At 46.4% G+C, this 24,559-nt stretch overlaps 2 protein-coding genes across 3 annotated transcripts; both read left to right on the top strand.

The window, feature by feature from the left end:
• The first annotated feature begins 75 nt into the window (after positions 1 to 75).
• On the top strand, positions 76 to 11,648 carry si:ch211-188c16.1 (uncharacterized protein LOC562677 homolog). The gene is made up of 20 exons (XM_056597220.1): positions 76 to 259; positions 590 to 1,587; positions 2,019 to 2,176; positions 2,839 to 3,376; positions 3,525 to 3,649; positions 3,754 to 3,779; positions 3,913 to 3,953; positions 4,048 to 4,098; positions 4,899 to 5,028; positions 5,430 to 5,592; positions 5,843 to 5,966; positions 6,073 to 6,104; positions 6,853 to 6,916; positions 7,167 to 7,201; positions 7,507 to 7,570; positions 9,661 to 9,759; positions 10,264 to 10,277; positions 10,690 to 10,723; positions 11,100 to 11,207; positions 11,296 to 11,648. Exons 1-19 carry the CDS (start codon positions 251 to 253, stop codon positions 11,167 to 11,169), a joined length of 2,775 nt encoding a protein of 924 aa, XP_056453195.1. The 5' UTR covers positions 76 to 250; the 3' UTR covers positions 11,170 to 11,207; positions 11,296 to 11,648.
• Positions 11,649 to 11,977: 329 nt separating this feature from the next.
• Positions 11,978 to 24,191, top strand: LOC130388005 (phospholipid phosphatase 3-like). Of its 2 annotated transcripts, none has more exons than XM_056597302.1 (6): positions 11,978 to 12,403; positions 17,761 to 17,918; positions 21,651 to 21,931; positions 22,315 to 22,372; positions 22,504 to 22,680; positions 23,528 to 24,191. In XM_056597302.1, the coding sequence occupies exons 1-6, from the start codon at positions 12,268 to 12,270 to the stop codon at positions 23,651 to 23,653; spliced, it is 936 nt and encodes a 311-aa protein (XP_056453277.1). In that variant the 5' UTR covers positions 11,978 to 12,267; the 3' UTR covers positions 23,654 to 24,191. The 2 variants fall into 2 exon arrangements, with proteins under 2 accessions (XP_056453277.1, XP_056453278.1); XM_056597303.1 differs by lacking the exon at positions 17,761 to 17,918 and adding an exon at positions 17,312 to 17,466.
• Positions 24,192 to 24,559: the final 368 nt, after the last annotated feature.

Below are 24,559 nucleotides of genomic sequence, written 5' to 3'. Positions count from 1 at the left end.
GCAAAGAAAAAAAAAGAAAAAAAAAAGAAAAGAATGACTGAGGTGAGTGCGCTCACGTGTCCATTCACGCACATTCGACCACGTGAGTTCCACGGCGGCTCGTTCGAATTGTTTGCGTCGCCCACTTTGAGAAAGTGAACCAAGAAATGTACTCTGGTGTCTTGCTTCTTTATTGGTAGTAGATCCAAGGCGAGCTCGAGGCTGCTATTTATTTGCAATAGGTCATTTCTGATTGATATAAAGAATAACAATGGAACAGGTAACGTTAAAAAGTGAATGAAACGATTGCTTTTCGTTTTACTTCCGAATTTGTTTAAATGCTATTTATTTACAGATAGCTATAACGATAAGCAGAATTTGACATAAGATGGTTTAATTCTAGCTCTTTATATATACTTTACAGTAGGCTGTCTCCATTCTTCCTCATGGAGGCCTAATTGCTGTTTAATACATGTTACTTGTTAATACTTGTTCAAGGCTCAATGTTTTTTTAATTAACGAAGACTCCAAGAGAACTACCACATTGAGCCTATGCGGATATGCTAACAACATGGATAGTCGATAACCGATAACGCATTATTTATTCAAGGATGGACCGACCAATTTCAAAGCTCTGAGGGCCAAGTTCCAGGAGGAGGCTGCCCTGGCTCAGGCCAGGAACAGCCGACCCACGATCGCCGAGAAGCCGCGAAACGTCCACCCGCCCAGCGGCCAATGCTCCTCCGTCCCCCCGCCCGGCGGCCACTGCCGCTCCGTCCTGACCGAGCTCCATAGCGCGGCAGAAAACGGAACGCAGGCGGTTCCCAGGGTAATCTTCAGAAGCGAATTGAGGGCTTCAGGCATGCGTCCCATTTCTTTCCCTCCCCAAACGTCCCTTCGGACACGAACCAGGAATGGGGACGATAACATGCCACCACCAACAGCAGCGAGGCATTCTGTCCTGGAGGGGCACTTGCCCTTGGTCCTTCCCCCACCCCCACCCCCTATGAAGGAACATCAGCTACACCCAGTGGCATCCACTAAGGAACCTAAGCAGCTGATGGAACCACCACTTGAGACCCTGCCCTCCACCAGGACGAAGAGAAAAGGCTTGCTTCTCCCCTTCAAAGCTTCTAAATCATCAAAGGGCCCCACAGCAGGTGAAGAGTGTGCCCAAGCTGCCTCACTGACCAACAGCAGACCTGCTAGCGTCCCCGGTGAGCTGCCCTCCCTCCAGGGACAGGATGAGGCCCCGTGTCCCAGAGGGGCAGACGGTCAGCTACCCAGCCCGGACGTAACTCCCCCCTCCCGGGACACCAGCGGCGACTCGGACAGCCGCATCATGAGCACCTTAGAGAGGGCCAAGAGGAAGTTCTCTCGCAAACACATGCTGCTGTCCTGCAAGGCCAGTAGTCTGCTCTCCACTGACGAGGTCACCCCCGCCACCACCACTGCCCGCGCCACCTTGGGTAAGACGGCGTCTATGTTGTCGAAGGCCGTAGCGACCAGCGAGGCAAATTTCCCAGTTCCATCCCCGGTGTGTCTGCCAGACTTGGCGTGCGTCTCTGCCCGACCTTTCTTCAAAGTGGGCACCACCTCGCACAGTGAGTAGGACTAAGAGGTTAAGGTTGTTTTTGACTTATTTGGATACAGGCAATAAGTATTATGTAGGCATTCATCTTCCATGGGTCATTATGCAAATGTTAAAAATAAGCTTGGACAGTCATTCAGTCACTCGCAATCAGTCAGTCACTCTCAGTCAGTCAGTCACTCTCAGTCCCTCACAGTCAGTCAGTCACTCACAGTCAGTCAGTCAGTCAGTCACTCAGTCAGTCAGTCACTCAAAGTCACTCAGTCAGTCAGTCAGTCACTCAAAGTCACTCACAGTCAGTCAGTCACTCAGTCAGTCAGTCACTCACAGTCAGTCAGTCACTCACAGTCACTCACAGTCAGTCAGTCACTCACAGTCAGTCAGTCAGTCACTAACTTTGATCATGGGCCAGATAGAGAGGGGTTGACCAAGAGCTGTAGCTGTGCAGGGACGGATATGGATTACCTCGTGGGAGAGCGGACGGACCGCCCCAGCCGCCTGCTCCCCCCAGGAGGTCTCTCCTGGACGCGGCCGTGCTGGGGCCGGTGCCTGCTAAGCCTCCCAGGCCGCCATGCGTAGACCTGGGCTTCTACTTCCCAGCCCGGGGTAAGGATATTTCCCTTAGACTCTTTAGGTACTTTGGTTGTGTCGTTTGTGTCTTGTGTTTACTGCTGAGCCCGGGTGAGGTGGTCTAGTCCGAGGTGTTGGGTGGTGCCAGTGTCACCCATGTCAGCAGTCTGTCTGAACTCATCAAAAGTCTTACTGTGCGTTCACACCAAAAGCTGTAAAGCGTTTTGAGCGATTAAACGCCCCTCACTTTCTATTAGACACGAGAGGATAAAGCGAGCGTTAAAACGCTTGAGCGATAGCTTTAAGCTGTAAAGCTGTAAATGAGAGTTGAAAACAGCTCAACTCTATGCAAATGAGCTAGTAGTGTTTCGGCTGTAAATGGCCGCCAGCCAATCGGAATGTAGATGTCTCGTCGGCGTGGGTGGTCCCAGTAAACATACGCGAGAAAACACAGGAGCGATATGAGCTGTAAATATATTGGACAGCGTTGCGTTTTGAGCTATTTGGCGATTTTGCATCTTTTATAGCTTTTGGTGTCAACGTACGGTTAGCCCTTTTTGCACTTAATTAGTGCATAGGTTATATGACGTTTGAATTGGTTTAAGATTTGTGTCGAGGTTTGCGTTGGGTGGGGTTGAGCTGAACATCTTGGGTTGGTGGGGACTGAGGATGTGTGGTTTCTGTCCCTCCATCACCAGATCTGAGCCCGCCCCCTGTCGAAGACCTCGTACACGACCAATCGACAGCCAACGCCACCCTGCTGGATGCGCCGGACTTCCCCGACTTTGACCACTCGGTCAGCGGAGCGACAGACGCCCACCACCCCATCGACATCGCCTCCCTAGAGGTGGAGGCCCTCGAATTCGTCGACTTTGACCTCCCGCCCCCGGTAGACCCTGAGCTGTATTTCGAAGCCCTGCTGGAGTGTGAGCCTGCAGACCCTTTGACCTTTGACCTCCAGGCTCTCAACCTGGATAGCCAGGAGGACTCTGTGGCGCAGGAGCCATCCAGCCTCCCTGAAGCCCCAGACCTCTGCACTCTCCTGGGGCCTGTGGCCCCAGAGAGCTGGTGCGGTCAGGGCCGTATGGGGACCCCTGAACCGCCTCCAGTGCCGGAGCACGGCTCCTCTGCTGCGGGGGAGGCACATCCCGGGGCTTCTGAGGCGGGCTCCTCCCCAGAGGAGGCAGTCCGAGCCCGACATGCAGCTCTGGCTAACTGGATCGAATCACAGCCCAGGTTAGAGGTGTATGCGCGTGTGTGTGTGTGCCGTGTGTGTGTGTGTGTGAGCGCGTGAGCACAGCTCAGTTGAAATTCAACTCCAAAGTGAAAAGCATGTTTATCCACAAATGTCAGAAGATTTTGAGAACTTGACTGCTGTGCCTAGCTCCCCCCAGCTGGACGGTTATCATGGCACCTGTGAAAACCTGTATGAAGACGTGGAGACCATCAACGGATACCTCAGCGGCCAGAACTCAAGGACACTAAAGGAACATAAAGGCGGACCCAAGAGTAAGAAACCACTGACTTCTAAAGCTATTGTTAAGGTTGCATTTCAATGAAGTTTTGTTTATCAGCAATTATGAAATCGTATAATCATAGGTCATTTCTTACAGATCCATATGCTGACAGCAATCAAGTGGTAATGTTATGCATTCGAACATCTCATCTCCCTCAAACACGATTTTTCATTTATGGCTACAATGACTCCTCTAGGTTCCTCCAAGTCGTCCACTAAACATCAAAATCCAAAATAACGTCTCCTTCTCCCCCAGAAAGAGGAATCCCGCCTTAACATATGGCCTCGCAATCCATGGTATGTATAGCTCCACTGATCCCTGGCTGCTCGGTAGGTGTCCCAGCAGGGAGTGGATTCATTCATGCGTGTGTCTGTGATCTGGCGTCTACAGGGGCAGCCGTTCAGGAGAGCACAGCCATTCAGTCCATCCTCATTTCCACAGGTATTGAATTCAATCGGGGCTTAACAGGCCATATATGTATTACTCCCCTGATGCTAGCCTCCCAGAGGGCAAGAAAAAAACTCCCTTAATCAACCAGGAAGAGATCTTGAGGAAAAAGTACGATGGTCAACGGCGAGATGCAAATATTTTTTTATCCTGTTGAAGTGTGACATAAATTACAGATGTTTTTCAGTTAAAAATATATATATTTTGAAAGTGCGAAAGTTAGGGGTTTCTCCTAAAACAGTAAAATAAAATGTTGTTTTGTGTGAAACTGCTCAGTGCACTACGTCTCGCAGAATGGGTTTCACCAACCCCAACATGGCTGTAAGCAGGGTACCTGTGCCTTATCAGACAGGAAGCAAAGAAGAATGAGCCACACCGGTTGGTTGTGACTACATCCATGTCTGAAAGACGCAGGCATCACGTTGGCCTCAGCTGCTCTGGTTAGCTTGTGGAGAGATAGTCATGTCACTTATTTGTAGTCTTTCTTGCTAAGTATTCTCTTGAACAGTTTTACGACAAACTGACTCTTAACTTGAAAAAGGTTATTGCTAAATAACCTTTTTATATCGATGCACATCGTATGCACCATATTTCGGTTTGATCCTCAATTTCCACAGCCGAGGCATCCTTTAGCAAACTGCCTAGCTTAATGACGTGTATCTAAATTCAATGTACCTCGCTTTGGATAACTGCGTCCCTAAAGTGGCTTAATGGTCGCCAGCCAAATTAAAATAAATCTAAAGTAACTTGGTTTTTGTTTTGTATATTGAGGCTGCCATGTTTGTTCTGAGCAGAGATCGCCAGAGCCCCGACCACAACGAGCACAAGGAGCAGAAGAAGAGGGAGAGGCAGCGGCAGGAGAAGGAGAAGAAGGAGCAGAAGGAGAAGGAGAAGAGGGAGACCGAAATGAAAAAGAAGTTCAAGGTAATGTTTCTTTCATTCAACCCCTTGGTTTACCAGCTTTCTTTCCGCTTGGGAGTTCAAGTCTTTTCGACTTCTGTTACATTTTAGCTTTTCAATGTTAACTTCAAGGTTAATATGGAACCGCAGAGGCCACAGAGGGATTTTATAAAACACAGTATACATAGGCTTAATCGATAACATTTTCAATCATCAAAAACAATGAAACGATGCCGAAAGGATAAACTAAAACCAGCAGGTCATCTGGCTACTTGTTTACCCCCTATGGGTATTATTGGCATCTGAATGTGGGCAGATGGGAGCTCAAAGTCAGGTTGCACCTAGTGGTGCTTCGGTCCAGAAGAGCTGTTTATACCAGTGCCACTACAAGAGGCCGGGCTTGTTGATGATCACACTGGCCCCAGGTGACGGGTGTGGAGGAGCCTCTGTACCACGCCAAAGTGATGGTGGCCAGCAAGGTCCATAAAAAGAACGACCTGACGGTCACCAGTGGAGACATGGTCAGCATCATCCGCACCAACAGCTGTCCCAAAGGACGCTGGCTCGCCCGCGACGCCAACCTAAAGTGTGAGTCTGAAATGTTTTTTTTATTAAGGCAAACTACTGACTTTGAGAAAAAACACTTTTTATGAAATTGCTTAAATAGAAAGTTACTCAAGACTCAAACTTGACCATCAGTGAGTTAATACATGCTGACTTAGGTTCAGCATCCGGCCATAACTTCTACCACCCCTTCAAATATTGGAGCAGTTCACATTATCTTTTCATCTGTTGAGGGGTATGTGGGGCCCTCCTAATGCGGTGGTTCTCCGGGCAGATGGCTACATCTCTGTGATGAACGTGGAGCTGAACATCCAGGAGATGCTGGAGCTGGGCAAGACGGCCCAGGCGGCCCGGAGAGAAGGCAACATGGAGGCGGACACCATCAGCATCGGGAGCAGGTACCAGGTGTTGCCATGGCGATAGGAGGACTCCTCTCCAGCGAAACACGGATGCGACGCACCACTGAGTCCACCCATCGATTAGTTTTTTTTGTTGCTTCCTCAGGTCTTCTAATTACCCGCTTCTCACCAGCAGCTGTGAGTGATCTCCAGTTTCTTCTGAAAAGGACCACTGCAATACCAACCAATGTGCTGAGTCTTTGCTTTATGTCCGTTCTTAAAGGGGGGGATATCCTACTTTTCCCTTTGCTTTAGACTGTTGTAACATATGTTTGCATGTTTTATGTCTGCTAATCTACCCGCAATGTTGACAACTTCTCTGGGGAGTGAATTTACAGACACACACGCAAAGTGTTCGAGCATCGCAACAGACTGGGCGTGCTGACCAATCACAGCAGGCTGGACTACTCGGGGGAGGAGGGGGGGGGGGGGGTGCGTGCTGAAAGCGACATGATTCGGAACGTTTTTGAAAGATCCTGAAATTGGTTTTGCACAATAACGGCTACTTCTAGGATGCTCAGGCATGTTACCCTGTTCTAGTAGTGACCCTAAATGCAATTATTAACCCTAAAATATGGGATCTTTAACTACTGGCAGGCTCTTTGTCCCCACCTAGTACACTAACTTACCCAGAGAAATAGTGACTAATGTAATTTCTTGGAAAGTAAATGATTTGAGTGATGAGGCTCAACGCTATGCTGCGCGTCGGTATGCAGACGCACTGTTGGCAGGAAGTGCGTTGTAAACAACGGATTGGAGTGCTGGTGCGTCATCAGGTCTGGGCCCCGGGGAATGTTGTGTGCATGGCGCGGCGGGGGTCTGACGTTGCCAGATCTCTGATCGTCTACATGTGTTTTGCCTAGATGTATTGATTTATGTTCCTCAGTCACAGATGATAGCGAGGAATGGGCGTGTGAAGATGAGACACTTTCCCACTCCAATGAGAGCCAGTAAGAGAGCATTTATATATTCGGTTAACATTTGCAATGCTAAAATGTGGGATCCTAATGGAGACGTTATTTAGAATTAGTGTTTTACATTAATGAGAAAGAAATGCAAATTGATGATTGATCCATTTTCTGATGTTTCTAGTTGTTTTTTTTATCTTTGTTTGTTCTTTTATATTTGATATTTTTGCCCCTCTTGTTTTATGTATTATTGCAGGAATAAATAAATAATTTCCCCCTTAATACTTTACAGTAGCTTCCATCAGCAGACCACTCTGCCAGAGATGAGTAAGTATATTGTATCTCCCGTTCAGGAATTCAACCGTGTGTTTTAATGGTGCAGCAGGAGAGGACCACCTGCTAGCAGTGGTCCGTCAGGACTGTTTATCAGTCCTTACTACAATACCCCTTAACAAAGCCCTCGAAAGTACTGTGACATCTGTTGGGTCCATGGGCCCATGCTAGGATCTCATTTCACTCCAGACGTAGTCCTCAGATTAGCATATCTTCTCTGTGATGTTCTCTTCAAAAACTCTGACCTTAAGACGGCTTCAATGTCTGATGTGTACGTTTTTCCTTGTTTCCTCTGGCAGTGTGCAGCCACCCTAGTGCCCTACACACACTCAGCGATGCCAACCTTGAAGACCTGCACACACAGTACGTCTCCAGTCTCCTTAGCAGTCAGTCGCTCACTCACTCACTCTAATACTATATAAAGGAAACAATTTGTGTGAGAATGTTCCATGTTTACAGTCGGTTGCTAAAAATAAGTCCAGGGCAAATTGCCGTTAAAGGAAACTTTTAACAGAAAGCTTCACAGGAGACAAAATATAACAAAATGTGTGCGACGAAATATAGTGAGGATTAATTTACTGATGGTCTAATGTCATTTTTACTAATACGACGGCATAGCTTTGAATTCAAGAATGAAAGTACATGTGTCTGCTCAGGGTGACCCTTAAGTTGATGCGTTGATGCTTTAACTTCTGTCCTATGGACTAGGTTTTCTATTTACTCCCTCTGGGTATGCTTATACACCACTAGGTCCCAGAGGATGTTCTAATGTGGCTAGTAACGGACAACAAATAGATTGTGATGTAAAATAAACCCATCTCTTGCAAAAGGTTTGGGTTTTTATCACTAAGAAATGGTTGAGATGAATCATCATGTTTATATTTCACTGTTATTTTTAACCGTTAAAAAAATGGATGTCTATCATACAAGGTTTCTAGTCCAAGCTGATACCTCTGTCGTTGGTTGGTCGATATGAAACTAAGGAGGTTGCGGAAGTAAAGGAGACCTACTGGATTTTTCAACCTGGATCCTATTTTCCCATCATTTCAGGTCCAAGTGACTAATGCAAACAACGGGTCTTTACATTGATCTAGTATTGAGGAGGAGCGCTTCAGCCTGTTTAATGCAATTTTACCCTTGGGGCATTAGCACCGTGTCAATGTAGGTCTTCTAAAAGTGCTTGTTTTTGCAAGTGACGGGCTCTGATTGTCATTATTAGTGTCTGTTATGGAGGAGATCACTACGGGGAGATTCAACCTTTTTTCTCTACCCATCACTTGTTCCTGTCTGTTATTGTTTACATTTACATTCAGAGCATTTAGCAGACGCTTTTATCCAAAGTGACTGACAATCAGTATATTTGTCAGAAGAAAGAGAAACTGAAATATATCGTTGTCGGTACAGTAAGGATATTGATAGAAACATGTGCCAAGCACTAACAATTGCTAAGTTAACCCACACGACAAATATAGCTAGGATAAGGTTATACAATGCTAAGTGCTATTTTTAAGTGCCGCGACGAACAACATAAAATAGGTAGTTTTTATCCAACTCTCGCTCAAGGAGAGCTCTCTGAAATCAGGCACTCTGAAGGGCTGAGTTGTTAGAGGATGTGTCCCTTTTTTTCTTTACAATTTCAACTCACTTAAATCTTTAAGATGACACTTTGATAAGCTACACTTTCTGCCTGCCTGCACTCCTCCATCCAACTCTTGAACCCGGTTCAACCGTTTTCTACCTGTGGTCCTCAAATGGGGGTATGCGTACCCCTAGGGGTACATTGGAGTACTGCAGGGGGTACTCAGAAAATTAAAAACTAAAAGTTTATATTATGAAAGCTAGACAAAAGAAAATGCACAAGGGCTTGAAATGTTAATCTAAAAACAAGGACAAATGAGAATCCAGGAGAAAAGTGCTTCCAGAAACACCAAATGTTGTCAGTTTCTGAAAGTGTATGGATGGATGGATGGATGGATGGATGGATGGATGGATGGATGTATAGTTTAATGTTATCCACCTCTGCATGCTCTGACCCTCCATTTGGGTTGTTTGAGGGGAGAAATTAACGGTTGCATCGCACAGGCCCATGTTCCTTACAAAATTTAGTATCTGTACCCTTTTAAAAATATATATTTATGTTTACACTGCCAAATAGACAGACATTATTAATGTTCAATTATTTTTAATTTCTTTCTCCTGAAAAGGTTCTGTGTAGGGAGTAATCGGCTGGAAAAAAAAAATCTTGGTACCCTAGTAGAAAAAGTTTGACAACCACTGCTCTATAAGTTATCCTTTAACATTGCAAAATACAGTTTTTGGAATATACAGTTAATAATGGAAATGCATAGTCATCACCTATAGTGTGTGTGTGTGTTGTAAACTAATTGAAGTTGAAAGCTGATCAGTGACTGCAGGTTGTTGACATTGTTTTATCTCTTAATTCCATCCCTCAGGACCCGACACGAAGCTCTCCAGAAACTGGCCACCTTCTTCCAGCAAAACAAGGAAGACTATGGAATCGTCAAAGAGAATGGTGGAGACACTCCTACCAAGTACAGCAAGAGCTTCTTCCTATCCTGACCTCCTATTCACTACTATTAATGGTCATCTATTCGTCTTCTATCCAAAGTGAACAGCCTACCGGCAGTGTTGAGACCATTGGCATCAAACCTTGAACCACTTATTTTAAGGTCGGGACACAGTTTCCTCTAGACAAGTGGCCCTCAAACTATTTTACTTGTATAACCCCTTTACAATTGTTTATCACTAATATTAAAATGTCAAATATGAAGCTTTTTTTTTTTAAATGTTCCTAGTTTACCATTTATCCTTCAAAGTACCTATAGGGATCCACATACCCCAATTTGAGAAGCACTGCACTAGACTATCTTGTTCCATGCATTATTTAACTGTGTGTGTGTGTGTGTGTGTGTGTGTGTGTGTGTGTGTGTGTGTGTGTGTGTGTGTGTGTGTGTGTGTGTGTGTGTGTGTGTGTGTGTGTGTGTGTGTTAATTTATCCCTTTCTTTCCCCCGCTTCTTGCTTTGACCGTGTCAAGTGTGGATCAACCAAGTAAGTCTGCTCTGACTGGCCTCTCCCCATATCACTCGTCATTTATTTTGATTCACTTACCCCACACTTCGACCGTAATGTTGCTGTCTGTTGGGTGTCGAGTGGGATGAACATGTAGTTGACTTATTGCGTGTTAACGGCTCGACCGCAGCAGCAACTGCTGTGTTAACCGAAGGTGCTTTTGGGGGCGACCTGTGGCTCACGAGGTGCGAGGGGTCTTGGAGCAAGACGCCTCACCCTCACGTCTCCTGACGAGACGGCTGTCGCCCTGCATGGTTGACGCCGCCGTCGGTGTGGTGAATGTGTGCATGAATGGGTGAATGTTAGGCAATATTTTAAAGCGCTTTGATTGGCCGCTGGTTAGAAAAGCGCTGTATCAAATGCAGTCTATTTATCCGTTGTGTATTCTCAGGCTTCCTGTCTGCGGTTGAGGAGCCCCCCTATCTGTGAGTGTTGACACGCGTACGCACAAACCTTCTGGCAAGGGGGCATTATCATGACTCCTTCCCCTTCCCAAATGTCGCCAGACTCCCTGAATTATCTGGAAGTCTGTTTGAATTGGATGAGTAACTAATGTTTTTCCCGTCCAGCTTATGAAGAAGTTATTGGGAAGCCAGGTCACAATATGAAGTCAGGATTGGGTACAAAAGGAACCCAACCTTATCAAAGGAAATTGGATTGAATATTTAGTAAAAAAACAAAACATTCTGAGCTTTGGCCCATTTCTGATCATCCTTAAATAATCTCGACGGTGAATTTAAGATGACAGTTGCTGTCCTCCCTGAATACATCACCATGTATTTTCATGTTTTCGGTCGGCAGTGAACAGGAAATGGATTTCACCCACCTGGAGTTGCTACCCCCACCCCCCCTGTATGCAGACAATTTTTGACCCCAACCACCCCCTCCACCACCGCTTCAACTGTCAATGTGAGTCAGGACTACAGCTGTATTACCGGACTGAACAGCCTCATTACAACCATTCATGAAATGTGTTTTCTGTCTCGTTCCTCCACAGCCCCACAGAAGGGCATGAAGCTCACCTCCCTCAATGTGTTTGTGCTGATAGGTTTTCACCCTCACCTATAATGGAAGTTTACACCATTTTTATTTTTTTCTGGTTATTATATTCTATGTATGGTAATCATGTTTTTGTTTCTGTTGAATGGTTTGAAAATGCACTTAAATGAATTGTTTTGCCTCTGCTGAAGAGTAATGTGTGCAATAAAAAAGGCACTCAATTATTCACTCCTAGTTGCTTTGAATTGATTGACACGGTTATTGTTGATATCGGGTGTTTGTATGGTTTTTTTTATGTACTACTTGAGTTTACAGAATTTATTTTATTCTGTTTCATGTATAATAAATGTTTAAGACTGTCATGTCTTTTGTGATATAATAATAACAATAGATTCAATTTATATAGTGCATTTCTCACACTCAAAGCGCTTTACATAGGGGCACAAATATAGATAAACAAGAAAAAAAATTAGAGTTCATATATATTTATATATACTAACTAAGTAATGCAAATCAAAGACACAGTTGAGACCAATTCAAGTACTTTATATTTGTAGGTTCACGTTTTGATTGCTTTGTTAGTTTCGATGAGAAGTCTTTAGACTCGGGTGGGTGGGTAGGATGCTTCATACTGGAAGGGGAGGGTCCAAGTATCGCTGTAATTGAGTGGAGGCGGACATCAGCTATGGGTTTGTGCGGGAGGCGGTATGTTAAAGTAAGGTAGGCTACTAAACCGGCTTCACACGCATCCCTAAGAAGTTCACGGGAAGACTTCAAGTATAGAAGAAGGGAGAAGAAAATAATAAATGAGCATTTCTTTCCAGAAATATAACTTTGTAGAGAGGCAAGTCTAGTTTACTCCTCGTGTAAGAGGACTAGTGTATGATCGCTGCACTATTACAGTTCCCACTACAAGCTAGTTTTGTTTGGTTTTTTAACTTTTTTTATATAAACGTTACTAATTGTGTAAATGCAACGCTGCTTGATATATGAAAAGAGCATGGCACCAGAATCCAGGAACGGAGGGCTTTCACTGAACAACAGCGGCAAGGACAACAGCAGGAGAAAGCTTCTGGTCGGAGTGGATCTGTTCTGCTTGTTTCTAGGTATGGATCGCATTGCATGCAGTGTATTAATTATAGTAAAACTAAGTCTGCATTAACTTTTGAACATGTAGCTTTTTTGTAATGTATAATTTGTTATAGGTCTATAGTCTAACCATTAAATGTTTCTATTTTAATGCATGCTACCTTGGATTGTCTATGGTTTAGGCAACAAAAAACAGTGGAATATAAAGAAATACGTGGAAACGAACTTGAGAATAACCATAGCCTTAAATAATGCATAGGACTGCCAATATCCTGCATGAAAATGACCTTTAATAGGAAAGTTTAAAGTGAGTGGGATAAACATTACTGTCGGCACCTCCAGCTGCCCATCTGTTGCCTCCTATTGGAGTCACTTCGTTTACCAGGATGTCTCGCATTCCTCTGTCTTGACCTGACATCTGGCTTCGTGTGTGTGTGTCCAGTCCCTAATTAAAGCAGGGTTGTTAAAGTGCTCTGTGAGGGATCTTATGTTTCTAATATACAGTTGGAGTCTGCTTGAATTTTGTTCAACAATGTGAGTAACTTAAAGGATATTGTAACAACATAAAACTACTTTTAAATCTCTGCCAGACGTTGATTGGAGACCCACTGTGTTGGTTTAAGGAAGACTTTTGTAATCAATCTTTGATTACAAATAATATTTAAATTCAGGACAGTGCAGGGGGTGATCAACTCCGAACTAAAAGGTTCTGGGTTCGATCCCCAAGGTCTGACAGCCTAACACGTTCCTTGAGGAGATGCCCTGCTGCCGCTAGACCCAATCGGTGGCTTCAGTGAAAAGCATCACATTGGGACTAGAATATAGAAAACCATGCTCCCAGAGAGCCAAGGGTCTCCAGGGTTTATTCAGGGTAATAAACTAAGAGAGGGGACTCGACCCCTGTCCTCTACCCAGACAAATGTTGATTCCAAGACTGGTCTGGAGAGGGTTTCAGACACACTGCCAGTGGGGAGGGGAGAAGATGGTCCCGTCCCCCCACTGGCAGTGTGTCTGTACCTGACTGTCCCATGCTGACCCAACCAGGGGCACGCATGTCTGTTGGTCTCAGCGTGTACTTGGGCTAAAGAAAACGAGGAGGAAAACCACAGGGTCTATGTGTAATGCTCCCTCGTGTGTTTGTGTGTGTGTGTGTGTGTGTGTGTGACTCTTTCATACCTCTGTTCCACGCTCGCTGTGGTCATTGTTCCCTCAACTCCTCTTCCACACACCATTCAAATTGTGTCATTATCTATTTTTCATGATCTTTCTTTCTCTCAGTACTCTCCATTGTTATCGTCACTCTTTCGCTCTTTAATCCAACTCTGCCTTTGTCCATCCAACTCTCTTTCTCTTATTTATCTTACGGTCACTCTCTCATTTCTCTAAATGTCGTTCACACTTTCCTCATGTCTTTAACATTCTCTCTGTGTCACATTCTCTCTCTCTACTCTTTTATTCCTATCAGCTCTCTCTCTCTGTACAGTGATTCATCACTACACACTCCCATCCACCGCAAGCTATTGAACTGAGGCCAGCCTCTTCTCACTATGGACTGTGTGTGTCCACACACACTTCCATCTCAACTCGCTGACTGTGCTTGTCGTTGGAGTGCAGGATAAAAGTGCAAGGATCGGTTTAACACTAAGTCCTAGCAGGTGGCTTTGGCTTTTCATGGGTTGCTGTTCTTTTTGTTCTTGGCGTTAATCGTCTCAGAGGTTTCATGTGCTGCCTGCCTGCGTGCCAGTCATCAGATAGAGCTTTAATCACGATGCTATTTAATGCTCCTAATTCTGGTCCCAAGCTAACATAAAATAGCATAAATACTCAGAAGCATTTGAATAACCAGCTCTATGCTATGCTATGGGAGCTGGAGGCTCTAGCTCTATGCTATGGGATCTGGAGGCTCTAGCTCTATGCTATGGGAGTTGGATCTGGAGGCTCTAGTTCTATGCTATGGGAGTGGGAGCTGGAGGCTCTAGCTCTATGCTATGGGAGTTCATGTGGCTGAGCCACATGACAGTAAAGGCCTCCTGAGAACAACTGCATCTATGTCTGCAGCGCCGCAAACACGTATTGGTCCCTAATGTGCCAGGGAGGGTTTTGGCCCGGAGAGAGCGGTGCCAGCATGTGGAAAATGTGTTTGTTTGTTTTAATAGCCCCCTCTTGGTGTTTTGACAGAATGCCCTCCCAAGGTGTGTGTGTGTGGGGGGGGGCGGGGGGAGTTTAATTCAGGCTTATGCACTGCCCCTCGACTCCGCACAATGTTGAGCTGTAAAAAGCTGTTGCATTCAATGACACTGGGTATGTTGAGGATGTGTTTTGTGACACACCACACAAGTAGGGCTATGAAGGGAACATGTAAGGGCTGAGGACATTAATAATAAAGAGACGGAAAGAATAACATCTGAAGTCATCATCCGTATCAATCATCCGTATCAGAGAAGGGAGGATTTGAGCTGAGGAGACAGACTGATTGTTGGGGGGGCGGGGTGGTTGTTGTTGACAGAAAGCCCCCCCCCCTACACACACACACACACACACACACACACACACACACACACACACACACACACACACACACACACACACACACACACACACACACACACACACACACACACACACACACACAGAAGCGGGAAGGGATTAAATTGGAGGGGGAGTTGGAGTTTCCCATGATGCTACGGCCTCAGATGAGGGCTGATGTTTTGGATGGGGGGACGGAGGTGGGTGGTTTAAGGGTAATGGCAAGTCGGAGAGAGTGGGTGGAGGAAGATCGGGCGTTTATTGAAGAAGAAGTGGTGTTCTGCTGCGGTTCTGCTGTTTAATGTTTCAGCACGTTGTTTCTCTCTTTCTTTTCTCCAGCTGTTGTAGGGATCTGCTGACTGTAACTGTTTCTCTCCTAAGCTTTTGGACGACTGCCCCTCTTTTTGTAATTCTCCTCCCTCTCAACCTCCCATAGTCTTCTGTCCTTCTCCTCATCTTTCTCTCATCTGTCCTCTCAAACTAACTTCCTTCTCTCTTTCCCATATTCTCTCGCTCTCTCCTTTTTCCCTCTCTCTCTCTCTCTCTCTCTCTCTCTCTCTCTCTCTCTCTCTCTCTCTCTCTCTCTCTCTCTCTCTCTCTCTCTCTCTGATTCAGCTCCGTCTCTCACAGTATTATAATAACCCCCTCCTTATTTAATTATTCCAGAGTGTGTGTGAAAGTGTTCAAAGGGCAGACTCGGGGGGGGGGGGGGGGGGGGGGAGGGGTTCAGGGCTTTCAAAGGTTAACATGTTAGTTTTTTTCAGTGGACTCTGCTTTGACACTGTCGGTTCCAACAGGATAAAGGTTGTACCTTGACAGTGCTGTGGGTGAGTTTGACTCTCCACCTCGGCTGTGCTGTGTTTGTACGACGTGTATGTTTGTGATCAGAGCTTAGAGGGGAACGACCGCTTCCCACAGTGAGGATTACACATGGCTTGGACGAATATTTACCCTGCTCTGTAGTCCTGACGCATACCTCTCCCATCCTCCTCTCTCTCTGTCTCCGCTCTCTTCTTCTCCTCTCATCTCTTCTCTCATCTCTTCTTCTCTCATCTCTCCTCTCCTCTCTTCTTTTATCCCTCCTATTTTCTTATGTCCTCTCTTCTCTCATCTCTTGTCTCCACTCCTTGACCTTCTCTCCTTTCTCTCCTCTCCTTCTCTTCTTTCTCCATCTCCTCTCATCTAAAAGCCATCTCATGCATCTCTTGTTATGGCTGGTTTCTGCTCTAGATGTTAGTTTGAGGAATGGGAGAGAAAACAGACGGTGATATTATTATTCATAATAACAATGATGTGAATGGATTTCAGTGTCTGTGGAGGTGCAAGATTTCCTATTTTCCCACTATGAGCAGTGTAACCCGAGAGTCCTCCACAGCTGGACCTTCAAAGACCGCTCTCTCTCGCACACACTCCCTCTCTCCCTCTCGGAATTTCTCTTTTCTCTCTTTGTGAGTTTGCATGCGAGTGTGTGTGTATGTGTGCGTGTGTGTGAGGGGGCTCGGTATCCGAGGCGTGTGCTGACATTAACTTTAAGAAATCACCCTGCTCTCGCTGGAGCACCTAGACATGACCTCTGCGCGCCCAACCGTTGGTTTACCGCTGGGAGAGAGGGAGGAAGAGAGAGCAGGAAGTGGTACAGAGAGACCCTTAGTAGTTAGGGAGAAGCCTGTTTGTTTTTCTTTGTAATCGTAGAGTTATTCGCATTGACTTCAAAGGCTGCCATCACTGAAACAAGGTTTTAATGGGATTTCAAAATTCGGCCATTCAGAAGGTCGACTCAAATTGGCTGGGGTGGGGATGCCAACTCTTAAGATGATATCTTTTTCACCTAAAACAACAAACAACTTAGTAATGTTTGTTTGTTTTAGTGACAAAGAAGATATCTTTGTCTCAAATGGGTGTCAAACTGCTCGGCTGGTGTCTTAAAAGCCTTTTAAGAGCAGTTGGAAGACTTGAAAGAGAGGAAGTGACAGAATAGTGTTAAAGTTGTGTGCCTGCTGTTTGTGGAGTTTAGATGTCTGTCTGAACATCTGTTTCTGCTCTCTGAACCACTTTTGTTCTCTCCGGTCACAAACAACAATGGATCCTTCTCCCTGTCCTTTTGTTTAGCGATCTTACGCTTTCTATCTATACAAAGAAGACTTTAAAGACAACTTGGATGTCTCTAAAACATCCTTTAAACATCTATTTGTAATGTAATTTGTTGGTTAACTCATTTCCTTCATGATAGCATACCTTTATACCTGTGTTTTGCTTTTTCCATGAAAGCTAGTTTTCTCTTTAGATGTTCTTATCTCTGTGTGACTTTTGTCATATATGCTTGTGTACAATGTGTGCCACATGGGTCCATTCACCTCTGACCTTGGCTCTGTGGTTCTGTCTGGACGTCAACAACACAGTGGTCCTAGTGGCGGCGTTCTTACACAAAGCCCCCCTCCCGGCCTACCAGAGGGGCTTTTTCTGCGGAGACACCACCATCGACCTGCCGTATAAGAACAGCACAGTGCCCACTCTGGTCCTCATTGGCGTGGGCTTCGCGGTGCCTGTTGTCTCAGTAAGTCCTGGTTAGAGGTGCAGCAGGGAGGACGGGAGCGACATGTTGGAAGGACCTTCTCAAAATGTTATTTATTTCACACTTTTATTGAATTGACAGCTCTTGAGGGATTTAGAAGGTCCTCCAACACCAGTCGTCTCCTCATCCTCCCTTCGCTGGGACCTCGGACCTTCTCTTCATGACCTGTTTCTAACCGAGCACCTTTCTGTCTCTCCATCTCCCTGTCGCTGACCCCTCACTCCCTCACCCCCTCACCCCTTCCTCTTCTCAAACCTCACTGCTTCGCTACACAAGCTGGCCTTCCTTTCCTGGTCATCGAGACCAGCGCTGTGCAGCCGTACCGCCGCGGCTTTTACTGCAGCGACGCGTCCATCAAGTACCCTGCCAAGAGCAAAGACACCATCAGCGACGGCGTGCTTAGCGCCACCGGCATTCTAATCACCATCCTGTCTGTAAGTCACCTCACCCCCCCGCTCTGACCTCACGCTCTGACGCATCTCATGTCACTCTCTGGAATCACTCTCCAGTGTCATTGTCTCATCACATGCTCTCATGTCACTCTCCGGTCTTACTCTCTATTGTCACTCTCCAAACACTTATTATGGCAGCCTCTCCTGTCAATCTCTCCAGTATTTCACTCTAATGCCACCCTTTTATGTCACTCTCCTGTGTCACTCTCTGGAACACTCCTATATCAATCTTTAATGTCACACTCCAATGTCATCACTCATAAACTATCACATGATGTCACTCTCTGAAGTCACTAGGATATTTACAATATCATAGTTTACTCCATTCTCTGAGTCACTGGTATCACTCTCCGGTATCACACTACCTATCTCTTACCATCTCTGATATAACTCACGGTCTAGTTTCACTCCTTAGTATAACTCTATGACTTTTTTATTAATGGAGGTGATTCTGACTTTGAGCAAGGGGGTACAACAGGCTCTGATGCATCATTTATGGGGGTTATGTTTTACTCACAAACATCCAAACTGCCATTCTAACTAACGGTTGGTCACAGATTCATAAGGTGGCCATCTAGAATCCTAGAAGTAAGAAATGCTGACAGCTGACCATCGGTTCCTCCTCCCAGACAGGCGAGGCTCAGGGCCATTGGGGGTTCCGCTGGTGCGAAGCAGCTCCGCAGGGCTGTGTTATTATGGTTGACGCAACAGTTGTTTGGTCAAACGTTGTAATTTGCGGGCCAAAACTGTGGTAAGGGAACAAAAGTAGGAAAAACTTGCCAAAGGTAGCAGAAGGGTCTTGACGCGCTAAAACAAGCCCCCACAATGCATCTCTCTCTCTCTCTCTCCCTCCCTCCCTCTCTCTCTCTCTCTCTTTCTCCCCCCCCCCCAGCCATGCCTCTTGCCAGGGGCTCAGTGTTTACCGTCTGAAACACTGAGTCATTTGGGTCCTTTCCTTTTCCAACGTCCCCAAGCCCGAGGAGCCTTGGCGCGGCGTGCCTCCACCTTTCTAATTGATGCGTTATACCATAGGTCTCCTTCTTCGAAGTAAGGAAACGCCTTTTTGGGAGTGTTTTCCTTAGGTTAGCATGTTAACATTTTGAGGCAAGAACCGCGAGACGACCTCTTCCTCGTCTGGAATCTCTCTTTCCAGGGGGATTTTTTTAACAGCGTAATAACAAGACGACCCGTGAGACGCCATTTTTTACCCTCCCCTTTCATTCACGTAGTCAACGTTCTGGACCCGGGAAGGTCCACATGTGTTTTATTTCTTCACGGAAAAACGAGCAAGAGAGGGAGAGATGAAGGAGGGGTGGGTGGGCATTACAGAGGGAGGGAGGGAGAAAGAGAGGAAGGGCGGGGGAGAGAGAAGAGGGCTGGCTCTAAAGGTCTGGATGGTGGTAACAACACGTTCTATCAGCTCGTTAAATCTCCGAGGACTGGCCCCCCCGCTGAGGAAATGTGCCGCTCAGAACTTCTCAGACCCATTTTCTGCGCCCCTTACAGGAATGTCCGATGAGGCCGAGATACAAACATGAAAACACCCCGGCTCCCCGGTGAAATCAGAAACCCCCTTTTCTTCTCTTTGAGTGAAATAGCTGCCCGTCGGAAAATAAACGAGGCACCACCGGGCTCTGAGCGAGCAGGGGTCTGGCCACCAGAATCACACACCACGCTGAGCTCAGCACTTTCTCATGATTAGAACCAGAAGCTCTCCTCTCGTCCCCCCCTCCTCATATCCCTGTTCTGTTCTTCCTCCCTCCCTTCTTTCTCCTCTTCCTCCCTCCCTCCGTTATCCTCTTCCTCCCTCCCTTCTTTCTCCTCTTCCTCCCTCCCTCCCTTCTCCTCTTCTTCCCTCCCTTCTCCTCTTCCTCCCTCCATTCTCCTCTTCATCCCTCGGTTCTCCTCTTCCTCCCTTCGTTCTCCTCTTCCTCCCTCCCTCCCTCTTCGTTCTCCTCTTCCTCCCTCCCTCCCTCCGTTCTCCTCTTCCTCCCTCCGTTCTCTTCCTCCCTCCTTTCTCCTCTTCCTCCCTCCCTCTGTTATCCTCTCCTTCCTCCTTTGTTCTCTCCTCTCCTTCTCCTCTTCTCTCCTCTCCTCTCCCCTTCTCCCCCTCTGTTCTCTCCTCTCCTCTCTCCTTCTACTCCTCTCTTCTCTCCTCTCCTCTCCCCTTCTCCTCCTCTGTTATCTTCTCTCCTCTCTCCTTCTACTCCTCTCTCCTCTCCTCTCCCGTTCTCCCCCTCTGTTCTCTTCTCTCCTCTCTCCTTCTACTCCTCTTTCCTCTCCTCTCCTCTCCCCTTCTCCCCCTCTGTTCTCTTCTCTCCTCCCTCCTTCTACTCCTCTCTCCTCTCCTCTCCTCTCTCCTTCTCCCCCTCTGTTCTCTTCTCTCCTCTCTCCTTCTACTCCTCTCTCCTCTCCTCTCCTCTCCCCTTCTCCCCCTCTGTTCTCTTCTCTCCTCTCTCCTTCTACTCCTCTTTTCTCAACCCTCGACCCTCCCTTCGAAATCCAAGCTCTGTTTTTACGCTTTCCTGTCTCCTATTTCCTCAGATCTCTTTCTCTCCCACACTCACTCCCATGCTTCTTGCATATTCATTTCAAAATCCAGTGCTTCCCAACCACAATGAGAGTGCCAAGAAATGTTATTTCATTAAAATAAAGTCTAATAATATTATAAGATAACTTTTTTATTTATTTTCCAAAGTAGTGCCCAACCTAATGTTTGCGTATTGGTGAGAGCATGAGACATCAGGTCAAAGAGCGCAGCGATGGAGATCGCTGTGAACACAGTTTACATCGCGGGGACATGGTGGTAAACATTTACACTTCAAATGTTTTCCCAGACTTAATGTTTCCCAGACTTTCAGTGCAAATTCATTCACTCTTCCTTCATCCCCTTCCCTCTGTTTCCCTTCTCCCCTCACTCCGTCCTCCCTCTCTCCATCCCTCCCTCCTCCTCCTCCGTCTCCCTCTCCCCCACACACACACACACACACACACACACACACACACACACACACACACACACACACACACACACACACACACACACACACACACACACACACACACACACACCCAACCATTCCCCTTTCCCCTACTTCCCATTCGTCAGAGGTTTTGGGATCTAGAGAGTGAAGGGGGGGGGGATTTTGAGCTTGAACAGCTGTGGTGAGTTATGACTATAACCCCCCCCTGAAGCCCCCACCACACTCCCAACCCTCCCCCAAATCCTCCAACATTCGGTCTCAGACATCAGTTTATTTATCCACTCCAGAAACTCTTTGAGTGGACCACCGTTTGACTTGCTTCGTTCCGTCGTGCTTTAAAGAGAAGGCTAGATAGTGAACTTAGGACTAGAACTCATGCCCACACTGGCCCATAGAGATGGCCCTCACCTTATTGACGTGTCTAACTATGTTTTCTCTTCCTCCGTCACTTTCTGTAAGGCAATTAAAAAAATGTCACCTTCACAGTCCAAATGTAGTCAAACATGGAGAACGAATCACCCCTGATCTGATCCATCGCGGGTTGATCTTTATTCTTTAGAGTTTAGACGCTCGTTAAATGGGGGCTGCAGTTGGTTTCAGACCTTCAAACATTTTCTAACCCGATTTTAATAATAATCAACCAAAAGTGTTGTCCTCTCCTGTTGGTGGAGTTCTCCCACACCCCGCCCATGTTCTAACCAGCAGGTGTTTGTACCTCCGCCCCGCCCAGATCATCGTGGGGGAGAGCTACCGGGTGCGCTTCCTGAACGAGGGCTCCAAGTCCTTCGTGGGGAACCCCTACATCGCCGCGCTCTACCGGCAGGTGGGCGTGTTCGTGTTTGGCTGCGCCATCAGCCAGTCCTTCACGGACATAGCCAAGGTGTCCGTGGGCCGCCTGCGACCTCACTTCCTGGCCGTGTGTAACCCCGACTTCTCCACCATCAACTGCTCGCTGGGGTACATCACTGACTACCAGTGCCAAGGCCCTGAGAGCCGCGTGCAGGAGGCCAGGTGAACAACATATCCCCCTCAAAATACTCGCTGCTTTTACTGTTCAGTGAAATAAATGTCATCTTTAGTCACTCTTTTATTCAGACCAGCTTCCTGACCCCAAAAGTACAAGCTATAAAATGCTTAGAGCAGTCCTGAGAGTTGTTCAAATTAAAATGAATCAAATGCATCCACTTTAAAGAGTGATTGTTTCTTTAGATTCACCATGTCTGCGATTGGTCGAGGCGTTGATGTGTTTGTTGTTTTAGATTCACCGTGTCTGTGATTGGTCGAGGCGTTGATGTGTTTGTCTGTGATTGGTCGAGGCATTGATGTGTTTGTCTGTGATTGGTCGAGGCGCTGATGTGTTGGCTCATGCTCCGCCCCCATATGTTTTTCCTCAGGAAGTCCTTCTTCTCGGGACACGCCTCCTTCTCCATGTACACCATGCTGTACCTGGTGGTAAGTAAAGTGTTACTATGCTAACATGTTAACTTGCACATAAATAATTATCAAATGCACACACACACACACACACTCGCACATGGCCCACGGGACTCTGACCTCGCTGCCTCTCCCCCTCGTCCCGTCAGTTCTACCTGCAGGCCCGGTTCACCTGGCACGGTGCCCGCACCCTGCGCCCCCTGACCCAGTTCACCCTGGTCATGCTGTCCTTCTACACCGGCCTGTCCCGGGTGTCCGACCACAAGCACCACCCCGGAGACGTCCTGGCGGGCTTCGTGCAGGGCGCCCTGGTGGCCTACTGCATCGTGAGTTACATTTACATTCAGGGCGTTCCGCAGACGCTCGTATCCAAAGCGGTCTTGCAACAAGGGGCATCATTTTGTCAGAAAGACCATTTCAACTATATCGCTGTCGGTACAGTAAGGATTTTCATAGAACCAGGGGACAAGCACTAACAATCGCTAGGTTAACACATTCCCTGTGTAAAACAAAGATGGCTAGGATAAGATGCTACACAACTGAGTATTTTTATTTTTATTTTATTTGAATACCAGGATGTACAACATACATTAAGTGTGTACATTAAGTGGTCTGGGATCAGATGACATCTAGTTTGAATGTGATCCCTTTCTTAACCATAATAATACCAACAATAAGACATTGGTTGTCTATAGCGCCTCTTCAAGTACCAACGGAGGCCTGACAAAAACAAGAAGGAAGTTAAGCTTTGAATGTTCACTGGGCTACTTAGACGTACATAGATGATTTTACAAAATCTTTCAAAAAGTAAATGAGTGCGGGGAGCCCTGGTGGCGCACCGGGTTACAGCATACACAGTTCAGGACTGAGCCGGTTACACATAGGCTCAGTCCTGAACACAGCGACCCAGGTTCGAACCCTGCATTTGCTGCATGTCCTCCCCTCGATCTCCCATGCGTATCTCTCTCTATAATATAGCATAAGTAATGCAAAAATAAATCCTCAAAAAGGGACAGCTAAACTTATTTCTTAGTTTTTTTTATTAGATCAAATAATATATAAATCTTATCAATATGTCTTGCAGGGGAAACTCCACTATTTTGTAGATTGTAATCTCTCTCCCTCTCCCTCTCCCTCTCCCTCTCCCCCCCCCCCTCCCTCCCTCCCTCCCAGGCCTTCTATGTGTCAGACCTGTTCAAGCCCAAGGGCAGGCGTTCTACCATCTGCCCGGCGCCCATAAAGAAAGATCTCCCTCCAGCGGACATCAGGGAGCGCAGTAATCACCTCATCATGGCATAGGGTCGGGGGACCCTAACCGGACCTCTGACTCTCAACAACAATCACTACTGCATCCACTGAACCAAATCGGAACAATCAGGATTCATCATCAACGTCTCACATCCGAGAAGAAGACGAGTTAGTGGAGCTTCTGCCTTATGTATTTAGCCAAAACGCAACACTATCTAAATGTGAAACTAAATGCTAAAGGCTAGCTAGCTTATTGCTAAGTAAGAAAGATGCCTGGACAGCTTCAATAGCGAGACGAAAGCAAGCATCCAGGGCTCTTCCTCGCTTCCTACCCCACTTGCCAACGACTCTCCACGAACTAAACAAAGAAACTGTGAAACAGAGGTGGGGAATTGAGAGGAGTGGTGGCGCGACGGACGCCGTGAGATGTTAACTGCTACCGTGCTTTGCTGTGTCCCAGAGTGGAAAACTCTGTCTGTTCACTCACCGCAAACCGGCTGGGACACAAACTATTGACAACGGAACAAATTCCTTATTACAGGAAGGATGTTTGAATGGTATTAGTTATATATATATACCTATATATATATATATAATATATATATATAGCTAGATATGTGTGTGTGTGTGTTTGTGTTGTGTGTGTGTGTGTGTGCTTGTGTGTGTGTGTATATGTATGTGTGTTTAATCAAAGAAGAGTTACCTATAAGTTTGATACATAGCACAATTTTATCCAAAGTCATTATTAATTGTCACCACTTTAACAAACTAAAGTGAAGCCATTCTGGAAAAGCTTTGTAAGTGCGTTATTTTTTAATATTAGATAATAATAATGATGTCAATCATTATAATTGTTAGCGGGCCGACGGTAACTGGAATGTACAGTGAACTGTTGTGTGATGGATGGGAAGACGGGGGCTTTTTCTGCTGGCATGGAAGGGCCCCAACTGAGCCTGT

This window comes from Gadus chalcogrammus, chromosome 8 (genome assembly GCF_026213295.1).
Source record: "Gadus chalcogrammus isolate NIFS_2021 chromosome 8, NIFS_Gcha_1.0, whole genome shotgun sequence".
In the NCBI taxonomy this organism is placed as follows: domain Eukaryota; kingdom Metazoa; phylum Chordata; class Actinopteri; order Gadiformes; family Gadidae; genus Gadus; species Gadus chalcogrammus.
This window is presented reverse-complemented; position numbering and strand designations above follow the sequence as displayed.